This window comes from Momordica charantia (genome assembly GCF_013281855.1).
Source record: "Momordica charantia cultivar OHB3-1 chromosome 4 unlocalized genomic scaffold, Mcharantia_2.0 BLBB01000004.1, whole genome shotgun sequence".
Classification (NCBI taxonomy): Eukaryota; Viridiplantae; Streptophyta; class Magnoliopsida; order Cucurbitales; family Cucurbitaceae; genus Momordica; species Momordica charantia.
The window spans coordinates 1,494,538-1,506,270 of NW_028275162.1; the positions used below are offsets into that span (position 1 = coordinate 1,494,538).

Here is an 11,733-nt window from a genome sequence, read left to right on the forward strand (position 1 = left end):
TGGAAAATAAACTTCGACTGCTTCCGCGCAAATTCTGCCGACGGAGTTCTTTCGAAAGTTGTTGTTTCTGGTGTATTCAAAAAAAAAAAAAAAAAATTGTTGTTTCTGGGCCTTGAAATTTCGGCCCAATTTTAAAGGTGGGCCTTATTATTGGGCTTCTACATGTTTTAGTTGGGCTCGATAGTACGACCGATGTTAAAGTGAACAGAAACGACGTGTCGTTAGGATGTAGATCGGGTGTGAAAGTTGCACCAATTATTCAAAGTTTATTTTGAGAACAGTATTTGGGTACCACTTACCAGTCGACAAGATTGAAAATTAAACTTTTCTTTTTAGGAAAAAAAAAAACTGATCAACTCTTTTTTATTTCTCTTTCTTGTTAAAAATTTAATATATTAATAAGAGATTGGAAGTAAATAATTTTTTTTTCAATTTTCTTTTATAAGGATTGGAAGTAAGTAGTTAGTATCTAACTATTGTTCTTTATCAGAGTCTCTTTAAATTCTGGACATATGATAGCATGTATAGTGTATGTATATTGTATTTATATAAGTGATAAAAGGTCATTGTCATGTCGGTATGTGGATCAATTGCTACGTACAAACAAGTAATTTTTTAATAAAGAATTTAGGACGTCAAAAAGTGAACATAATTCAACAATAATCAGTATATATCTCAAATTAAGAGATTGTGAGTTCGATCTTCCAACCTACATGTTGTACTTAAAAAAAAATATATAGAAAATTTAGGATAAAAGTTTCCACAAAGTGCCTAAAACTACCAAGCTTTTAATTACTTTAAAGTTACTTTTTAGTTGTGAATATTAGCCTAACCTATAGGTAATTGAAATGTACCATTTCCTTCCTCGAAGGTTTGATCTCCCATATCACCAAATTATTGTTGTTTAAAACTAAAAAGTCACTCTTTGGTTAATCATCTCTCAATTGTTATTTTGGTTGATAAACCTTTTTGTCTCGTTTCTAAATTTTTGTGACTCTATAACTTTATTTATTTTTAATTTGGTTTATTCTCTCTAGTTTCTTTATCAAATATTTTTTGTTTTTCTCCCTACAAATTTTGTTAAATTATCTCTCTAAAAAGTCACTCTTCAAATTTTGTTAAAATAATTATACAAAAATCACTCTTACGAAATCAATTATCATACAAAGATTTTGTTAAAGGAATACTTGTCAATTATTATATTAAGCTGTACTTAATTATGTTTAATTATGTTGACTCTGATAATAGAAAGCCTCACTATGAGTACTGCAACACTTTCTATTAAAAAGTGTGGCTTGCTTAATAAATACCAATAGAATCCTAAAATCAACTACTATAAGTATTATTAATCTCTTGTCCGCCATTATTCTATGTACGAGACCATGAGCTGAATTATTGTTTCTTTTTTCTTTTTAATTTTAGTAGTTGATCATCTGCTAAAGGATAACAGGCTAGTGAATGCCAATAATAATGTATGGTTTTAATTCCAACCACACTACATATAATATGCATCATCCAGGTTTTGCTTATCCCAATTCCTAACATCATTAAATAACATAATGTTCATATATCATTATGGGAACTGCGAATGAAAGTCAACTTCAAACTTAATATATGCATTTGAAAATATATTATACATAAATAAAAATTAGAGGTGGATACATATAATTCAACTTCATTTAATAATGGTAAACTAAAAAAGCAAGTTGCTTAATGTTATAGCCACTAGGGTGTGGGCTTCCCCATCCCATCTAATAATGAACACATTTAAATTCAGCATTGAAAAAACAAAAACATAACACGACGTTATGAACCTGAATTCCTCCGAACCATATGCCATAAACTTGATGTAATGGACAAAGTCAATACCCGAACCCCCTAAAATTAATCCTCACCCAATTTACTTGAAAATCCAAAGGATATTCATTCTTCTTCTTCTTCACGAGGTGCGTTCTTGACTTCTTCCACTCAGCTTTCTCTTCAAGTACTGCAAATTCATTCCCAAGTAAACAAGATCAATTCCTAATGAATTGCATCATGATCTGTTATAATTTATTTGAAAGAATAATTATATAGTTTTTACATTTAAAAAAAGTAGACTAAAATTGATTGGTTTTTGCAGAATTAATTAATTTAACTTTTGAGCTCTCTCTAAACTTTTGACTTGAACTAAGTCCAAAACTTTCGATTGTTCTCCAAATAAGTACATGAATGGTAGAAAATATCAAATGAGTCTAGACCGAAGAAGGACTAAAACTCCTAATTGGAAAGCATGAAGCAAATAATTTAATTAAAGACGTGAGAGTGTATTTGAAAGTAATTTTGACACGACAAAATTACTTTTACTATTGCCAAACACTCAAAATCATGCGTTCTATCGCGCCTCCAAAACACACCCTAAGACTCTTAATTGGGAAGTGTGAAACAAATATTTTAATTAAATTTATTTGAAACCCTTCACAAACTAAAGAATAAAAGGAATTTTAAATCATTTCCAATATTTGACATCAGTAAATTTAAAGCGGTAAAAGAGAGAGAGATTTGACTTACGAGGTAAGAAGTTGAGGGAGATGGGATTGTCAGTGATTGTCGCACGATAAAGAGGCTTTAATCCTCTCAACAGTGCAGGCAATGAGGTTGTTAACCGTTGCAACCGAACCCAGAGAAAGTTTAGCCGTGGGAACCGAGTCAACCAAGATCTGAAACGCAACCGTCAAAAGCGAGCCGCTGCCGCCGGACCCAGGTTCGCCGGCCGCGGCGGTTCCGTCAGGAAGGATGGCAAATCCGGAGGGGAGGAGGGCCACGTAGTCCGGATCTCCGCCGTTCAGCACCACGTTGATTGCCACTATGTCCACCGGCGCGTAGATCACAAACGAAGCCGTTTCATCCGTGCTGCTCTCTTGTAATATCAGCATGTTGCTCTGGCTTGAATTTGCACTCTAAACAAAATAAATCAACATTAATTAATTAATTAATTAATTCATATATATTTTTAGAATATGGTAATGGCAAGAAACTTAATTACATTTACTCTGAGCAAGGAGACGCAGTTGCCAGTGTCACGGCCATTGGCAATGTGGGCCATTTCTTGCACTACTCCACCGTTCGAAAGAATATCCCACTGTAACACAACATAACATAACATAACATAACATAACATAACAGGTTAAATTCCTGTTTAATTACCATATGTTTAAAAATGGTTTAAGAGATTAGATTCGATTTACCATAAAACACTAAAAAGCACTTCTGTTTCTCAGAAAGTGTTCCATTAAATAAAATTTTCTGAAAAGTAATCTTAAATACACAATAAAAAATTTGATTTGATACTGGTAAAAGTGAGTTAGATTTACTATTAAATTCAATCCCTAACTTTGACCATTAATTTCCAATGAATAAGATTTATTCTATTTTCTTTTGTATTTTTCAATCGTTACTTTTTAATGGTGGCTGACTGAAGAGCACCTAAATTCTATCATATATGAATATATACCTCATTTCGGGAATTTTCATCTCGAAGGAAATGGAAGACTCTATTGGGAGGAATCGGGAGCCAGAAGGAAGTGGCAGCGCTGAGAACAATGCCAGGGGGTCTGCCGGGATCGTCCACGCTCTTCCTTGTCATAACCCTGACGTCATCAGCCCCGGTCCCGGAGAGTGTGGTCCAGGTGTGTGTGGTCGACGCGCTCACTCCTCCGCAGAAGCTCATCACCATTCTCTCCGCCAGCTTCAACATGCTCTTCCTCCCTTCTTGATTCGTTATCACTGAAACATTTATGTATACCATTATAGATGAAACCACTCCCAACATACTCCATACTCATTATCTTATTATTGGTAACGATCAATCTTGTCATCACCATTATTAAATTAAATATTTATAGAGAGAAATGCAAAAACATATACCTTTTTATAAATAAATAATGAATCGTCAAATTTTTAACAGTGCTGAGGACAACATTCGATTAATTTTCGTTAAATTTTTATCTCCTTTCAATCTTCTTACCTTCTTTAGTAGTCCAATTACCATGATAATTAAAAAATCTACTCAATAGAAAGTACTCGTAGAAAAGAAAAAATAAAGTAAGAAATAGTTAATAATTACCACCAGCATCGCCGTTGGGAATACTCGTGGCCATGGCACTGGCGAGGCGTTCGCACTGGCGATCCAATGTGGCAATCCAACGCTTGGCACCGAACGCGTGGCCGGAGCTAACAAGCTGATTGTACAAAGTATGGACACCTCGATCGTCCACCTCAACGTGCTCAACCCACGTAACCTAGTAAAACAATTAACCAAACCAACTTATTAATACATAATTACAACACATTAGAAATGAAAAGGAAAAAAAAAAGAAAAAGAAAAGGTTGGATTATTACCTTAGAATAGCCATTTGGCATTTCTTGGATTAAGCAGCCGGAGGGGCGCCTTCTGCATCTGAGGGCGGGGGCTGGGCGTAAGTTGTCCAACGACACGTCGACCACAGCCCAATTTCCCTCCCCATGCTGTTTACAGTACCTTACGAAATAGCTCTCCCGAGTTGGAACCAGCGGCGAAGGAACTTGCAATTCCGATGTCATCTGAAAACCATATGTTATATTTATTCATTCATTTTATACACTTAATTATCTCTAATTCAAAAACCCATCAAATTTATAAACATATATTCCGAAATACTTTACCACTTGTAATGCTCCGTTGTAGTTTCCAGCAACTCCGGTTGATAATACTTCTAATGTCACGCCTCTAGACACAATTCCACTGAATACGCTTGACCACTGATTCTGAACAAACGCAAAACAAAGCCAAGAATTAATGAATGAATAATTTCAGCTTTTGAATTTAGTACCAAACATAAATAAAATCACTGCCAAGTACTTATAATATAAATGAATTACTCCTACTCCTATTTTTAATTGGTTTTGATTGGTTTTGAGATGAAATCCATGAATATTAATATGATAATAGAGCCTAGAAGCTCAACATCCAGTCCAAAATGAAATTCGACCAAGATCGATAATCTCAAAAGAGGCACCATCGTTTTCAGGGGCGTGTAAGGATCACCTATTGAAAAGTTAAAGGACTTAACCAAAATTTGTAATATAAATGAGTTATTTCTCTCGTTGTCAATTAATTTTGATATATTAATAAAATTTCAGATTTACAAAAAAGAGAATAAGACTTACGACATCCATGAGCATCTCAACAAGGTTAATATGGTTCATGATGACAACAGCAGAAGCCCGAGAAGCTTCACAGGTAAACCCAGATGGTTTAGGTCCAATGCCTCTGGGAAACGTTCTAATATATTCATCTTCATTCAGCACTGCGGTTGAGCCATCCAGCCCTGTGATCCACAACGGCTCGCCCATTTGAGCCATCCTCACCAGTTCCTCCATGGCCGCCACTGCAAGCTCGATGATAATGGGCTTATCAGCATCCGACGGCGCACTTATGGACCGTAGAAGGTCCGCTGCCCCGTACATTTCGCCACCACCTCCTCCGATCCCTGAATCATGTCCTCCATAGCTTCCCATTCCGAGGTCTAGAGGACGTGAAGGGATGGATGGGGAAAGGAGAGTAGGGTAGTTCGATACTGGCTTCCCTACATATTTTGCTGCTATGGCTGAAATGCGATCGATCTGATCCAAATTTGAGAAGCTAACATTTAGACAAATATCTCAGGATTCTCTAACTTTAGTTTAAATCACTTATGTAGTTTCATTTTCCATTTAAATATTGATAATACTTATTACACTTTGTCCAAATTTTCAAGTCCGGAAAAGAAAATTAAGATAGAAATTTATTGTAACTCATCAAATTGGATGATTTAAGATTATGTATGCTTCAGTTTCTTTCTTGTTTCCATCTTTTTAAAAATGTTTACAAAATTGAATCAAATATTAGAAAAATTGTTAAGGACTACTTATTGTACTCCGAGTATCTTCTCAATGATTTGATTAAATTTAACATTTTGCTTTTGATTTCACTAGATAATTATTCAATCTAGCAAATAAAAAACTTGCTCTCTAATTCTAAAGTGGACGTTGACAAAAATGGTCGAACCACAGTAATCATTGTTTTCTTCTTGCTTCTTCAAAACTCCTCTTTTGCTTTAGCTCTGTTTTGTTTGTTGTGTGTTGTTGATTGTTCAATTCTCAATAAAAACAAATTCTAGATTTCTTTTGTTCTCGTGTCCAATATGAACAAAAAGATGTTTTTACCTAAAAAGCACATTATAAATAATTAAAAGAAAAGGTAAATCTACCATAAAAAGGGATATACCACATACCAGGAAAATAAAAATAACTAATTAATTTAAAATCACTAACTAATTATTTTTCTTCCTCGACGGGAAATAGGAAAAAAAAAAAGAGAAACAAGCACTAAAAACCGTGAAATAGAAGAGCCCTAGATTTGTATTTACCTCTTCTCTCAAGCGAGAATTTTCGAGTCTGAGATGATGTTCATCAAAGGACATCTCTCCAATGGCGGTCGGGCCTCCACAATTAGGACACGTGGCATTACTAAGAGCTTCTCTATACCTCATATTATCAGCCCGAAGCTTCTCATTTTCTGTTCTCAGTTGGGTGTTTTCGTGTCTCTCATGATGGGTCTGAAAATAAATTAAAATTGATTAATAATTTAACATGATAATTGCATAATCTATAAGTTTAAGCTTTTAAATGCTTCGGTAATTGACCTTCATCTGAGTTCGCTTGTTTTGGAACCAAAACTTGACTTGCAATGGCTCCAAACCCAACTCCCTACTCAGCTCCTTCCTTTGCTTGTCATCAGGGTGAGGACATTCCTTGAAGAACCTTTAAAACCCCAAAATAATAATAATAATAATTTCACTAAAAGTTTGTTTAACAATATATATATATAAAAAATAATTATGGGCTTACGCTTCCATTTGTTGGATCTGGTGCTGAGTGTGGCGGTGGTAACGCTTCTTCTTGGGGCGGTTGTGGTCTTGGTCGTCCCCAGAAGCAGCCTCGTGATTCTCGCTGCTCGATTTTGTTACACTGTCGAAATCTTCCGCTTCTCTCATTCGCCCAAAATCGCTTTCCCCCAACGCGTTTCCTCCCATATCCAGCCCCTGCAGCTGCCCCCCTTCCATCATATTTCCCTGCAATTTTTTTTTTTTTAAAAAAAACCACTACGTTGAACTATCGAGAAACATTAAAAAAAAAAAAGACCTATGTAAGCGCTCTAGTTTAAAGAAATTGTAAGTACATCATAATCACACAAGAGGGGGAATTTTGTTGACCAAAGAGATGCAGAAATTCTGATATCCTCCCAAGAGGGCCGACGGAGATTTTGTGGAATTTGTGAAAGTTGAAATTGAAGCAAAATGCTTCTCCTTAAATTCTTTCTCGTACTAAGAAATAGCTTTGTAAGAATGGGATAATTGGGTCTACTATTTTGAAATAGAATAGAATAATGGATTATTTTATTTTGAAAGATTAGGGAATGATGTGTTGGGTTAATTGGTGAACAAGACATTAACCCAAGAGAAAATTTCTGCTGCCTTCTGTAACTGTACTTTGAAGAATTAAGCACAATTCGTTGTGTGTCATTAATTAAGTATCGTTTATGGGGAGAATTAAAAGAAAATTTTCACTGAAAAAATTGATGAACCAGTTATCGAAGTAGCTGGAAAATTAAAAGCCTGACCTGACCAAGAACTAGACTCGCCGGAGAGCCGAAAACGCCGACATTATTCCCATTCCTTCCGATCATCGACGGCGCGTTTCTGGCTGGAATCATCATTCCGGCTGGCATTTTCTCCCCCAAAAAAAAATGCTACCTTTTTCTTTTTTTCGATAAGGACACGTTACGCTGAGTTTAAGGGAGACTGCATTTTTTGGGGGGTTTCAATTTCAACTACTTCTTCAAGATTCCTCCGCAGTAGACTTTTTGACAGATAATTCGCTTTCTTCTTGAAACCGAAACCTGCTTTTTCTTACGTGAAAAGATAAAGAGGAATCTTTCAGGGGAAAAAAACCCAGATCCGAAATTAAAAAAAAAAAAGAAAAGAAAAGGCAGGGAAATTGAAGAAATTAAATTGCAGTGAAGAAGAAGAAGAAGAAGAAGAAGAAGAAGGGTTTTGGAGTGTTGATTTTGGTGGGTGTGGAGAGGAAAAAAGTGGGAGAGGGGAGTAATTGCAGAGCGTATTGAGAGGGTGGGATTGCATTTAATGGCGGCTCAAACAGGCGTAATTGCTACACACACACAGAAAGAAAAAAAAAAGAAAAAAAAAGAGTATTTTTTTTATATAATTTCTTGGTGTTTATTATGCCCTAGGAGTAGGAGAGCTTTAGTGCAATGAATGACGCCTACCGAACAACGCTCTACTAATTTCTTTTTCTTTTTTCTTTTTTTTCTCCTTTGATGGATATTACTGTTGTTGTTTGGAAACTTTTTATATTCTGAGAAGAATTCTACTTTCTACCATTTATTGTGACAAACCTCTCGCAGCTTCCTATCTAAACCCTCCCCAACCATATTATATCTTATTCTCATGGAAAACCCTCATCTTTAGGTGTAGATTCTTTTGTCTTTCTTTTTTAATCAACGGATTATTCTTCATCCCGAGAGCTTTGATTCAGGAGGGAGGACGAGAATTAAAAATTTTCGGGACGGAAATTTTAGGGTACTATGGATAACTCATATTGTAGGACGACGTGAATGTGACCTTCCACGTGACGGGAGAAGAGAGGTTGTGCAAGGTCTACAATGAGTAATTTAATTATCCAAGACACTTAGTTTGAGAGGATTCGATACTACTTTAGAACCTCGCTAAGGCCTCGAACTCAACCAAGGTCGGATTGAGATTGTGCCTAGATTCCCACGCAGTGTCTGATAACCACTCATTGGTACTACATTTAAACATATATTCTAAATAAAATACATGAATGTTCTCTATTTGCAGTTACCGGTTACGGGAATTTGATTACTTGTCTTGAGAATATCTCAAATTCTATTGACTTGAGCGGTTTATTTTCTTGCACCAATTCTATTTGTCCTTTTAGAATCCTATCTCTTTGAATCAATTTTTGCACATAAACTCATATTATTCTAATTTATTCTTAACTAACCATATTATTTAAGAATGACTGATGTCCAACAATATATTTAAGAATTATTTATCAAGATTTTTTTTTTCAATGAATAGTGGAATAGGTACTAAAAATTTTATTTTATCAGAATACATGCATTTCTGGCCCTGCCCTAGTTACCGTATTTTTAGAATCATCGCTACAATATTTTTCTTGTAATATTGATTGCATTAGAAAATTCATGCCTTTCTTTTTATTTTTTAAATGAAAATTCGTATCATTCTCTTTTATTTAAAGAGAAATTAATTGATTATATGCTTAGAGCATATGAACGTTTTATAGTTGAAATATTGTCAATTAAAATGACTACGATTAACTTATTATTGCAATGTTTATCAGTAATCCGTTTTAGGAAAAAGAAAATTACAGGAAAACTGCTCTCTCTCTCTCTCTGACAAATATGCGAGTTTAATTAACATTCCTTTTATTGCACAAGATACCATAAATTTTGGATGCTGCGTTTTCATCTGTTATTATTATTTTCTTTTATTTTCTTTTCATCATTAGATTTTAATGAATTGACCATTTTTATTTTCTTAGTGTTTGAGTCATAATAGCTAATTACATAATATATTTTTTTCAGGTGGTGTGTGGTAGAATTGCAGGTTTTATTCTTCAATAACTACACAGGTAATCTTATAAATCATTGCAATAAATGAAGGAGAGGAGACACTGCCAATCTTTAACAAGGTTTTGGGTATGAAACTGATGGAGATTTAATATCATCATTATCAAACTATATTTAATTGAAAGGGAATCATGCCCTGGAGAAATTGAAATATTAAAGCATCACCAGATCAGTTGTTACTTCTCTGATGCTGAAAGAAATTAAATTTTCTTTTGTTTCGTTTTGTGTTTCCTTAAAGTAACAACAATATAGTTATGACAAAGAAAAATACGATCCATGAAATAATTAGTACCCACTCCAACTGGAACATGACTTTAACTGATTAAGGCACTTATCGATATCTGATCAAAAGGTCAGAGTTCGAATACTAAAAAATAATAATTATTATTATTAGTACTCATAAAAATTTATTACAATGTTGGAAAACAAAATTAAAAGCTTGTTAAATGAGGCCGACCTGTTAACTTTTAAATATCAGTGTCCCTTTTTTAATATCATCTCGTAATATTGTATAAGATATTTTTTAAAAAATTAACACGAACAAAAAATTAACAAGAACGAAGTTTATAGGAACACTTTTTATTAGACGAAAATTGAGTCTAAGAACCGATGCATCGTCGAAAAGAACAAATTGTCATTTCCTTAATTTAAGAGGGAAATTAAATCAACAATTAATATATTTTAAAAACTAATGATATACGATGATTAATAACGTTTTTTTTTTAAATGTAGATGCAACCCAAATTCAATAATATCTCGACAAGAATTAGTTGAAAAAGTTTAGGTCCAAATAATTTTATATGTTGGTTTTAAGTTGCTATAAATGTGTATATATTCCATATTCAATAAAAAAATTTTATTTTCTCAAAAAAAAAAAAAGAACAGATTTTGAGATATGTGTAAAGTACATTCTTAAAAACCTACATTATTTCTGAAGAAAAATAAAAATAAATGTTTGACTCAATTATATCATGATAAACATTTTTAATACGATCTAAACCATATTTTTAATTGATCGAATGCCTAACCTTGAATGTTTTATCTACCTTAAAAAGCGTAACTTTATGTTCCTCCAAATGATTAGAATCAAATTGTTTCTAAAAAATCAATAAACGAATAAGATTAGAAAAAACGTGCAAAAAAGGTTGTTTAATATATATATATATATATATTTTTTTTTTTTTACTAATAACATTAGTAAAGGCCTATATAAGAAAACAACTTAAGTTACTTTGAAATATTAGTTCAATTTAATTTATTTATTTTTAATAGTCCTTCTTATTAATAGATATATTAAATAGAAGATTATTAACTACACATTAATCCAAATCAGTATAACATCAATTAACATAAGTTGTGTCGGGTCATTTTTTGTTTTCATCGTCTACAAGAATAATAAAAGAATTTACAATGATAAAATTAAAACTTTCAAAGTATAATTAATATAAATATAAAAGTAGAAAATGATAATATGATATATAGTACAAGTGAAATAATTTTATAAAGTGTCAAAGCAAGTATGATCTCTAATAAAGAGGTTGTGAGTTCGATCTTTATTCCCACGTATTGTACTAAAAAAAATTATAAAGTTAAATTTAAAAAAAATTACAAGTAACGGAATGTGAAGAAAGTGATACATATGGGTTTTCTAATAGGAGTTGAGAGTAATTATTATCATTATTATTAAATATTATTTTTGTTCTTTAAAAAGGCATTTTTAGTCATTACTCCCCCATCAACTTGCAAATCACAAGGGTAAAATTATGTGCAAGACTTCACTCTCAATAGAAAGATTGTTCATTAGTGAGTATATTATTCAGATATATTATTACATATAGAATTTTCGTAGATTCCGCTGCGCTAATAAGAGATTAATTATCGTTGTACTCAAAAAAAAAAAGAGATTAGTTACCCTTACGCAAAATATTCAACATTAATATGAAAGCTATAGTTTTGATGTAATTGGAGTTTATATAATA

At 33.1% G+C, this 11,733-nt stretch overlaps 1 protein-coding gene across 2 annotated transcripts; it reads right to left on the minus strand.

The window, feature by feature from the left end:
• Positions 1 to 1,589: 1,589 nt before the first annotated feature.
• Positions 1,590 to 8,177, minus strand: LOC111007813 (homeobox-leucine zipper protein HDG2). 2 transcript variants are annotated; one of them, XM_088123134.1, is made up of 12 exons: positions 7,682 to 8,177; positions 6,910 to 7,133; positions 6,705 to 6,822; positions 6,429 to 6,617; positions 5,188 to 5,643; positions 4,684 to 4,785; positions 4,381 to 4,581; positions 4,106 to 4,280; positions 3,494 to 3,765; positions 3,032 to 3,121; positions 2,551 to 2,939; positions 1,590 to 1,987 (listed from the first exon to the last, which is right to left on the minus strand). In XM_088123134.1, exons 1-11 carry the CDS (start codon positions 7,787 to 7,789, stop codon positions 2,580 to 2,582), a joined length of 2,295 nt encoding a protein of 764 aa, XP_087979260.1. In that variant the 5' UTR covers positions 7,790 to 8,177; the 3' UTR covers positions 1,590 to 1,987; positions 2,551 to 2,579. The 2 variants fall into 2 exon arrangements, with proteins under 2 accessions (XP_087979260.1, XP_022136006.1); XM_022280314.2 differs by having other exon boundaries at positions 3,026 to 3,121; positions 7,682 to 8,175.
• Positions 8,178 to 11,733: the final 3,556 nt, after the last annotated feature.

Coding starts and splice junctions, on each gene's coding strand:
- LOC111007813 (XM_022280314.2), bottom strand. CDS start 7,789: ATGCCAGCCGGAATGATGATTCCAGCCAGAAACGCGCCGTCGATGATC. Junction 6,823..6,909: donor CAGATCCAACAAATGGAAGC/GTAAGCCCATAA, acceptor GGGGTTTTAAAG/GTTCTTCAAGGAATGTCCTC. Junction 6,618..6,704: donor ACAAGCGAACTCAGATGAAG/GTCAATTACCGA, acceptor ATTTATTTTCAG/ACCCATCATGAGAGACACGA.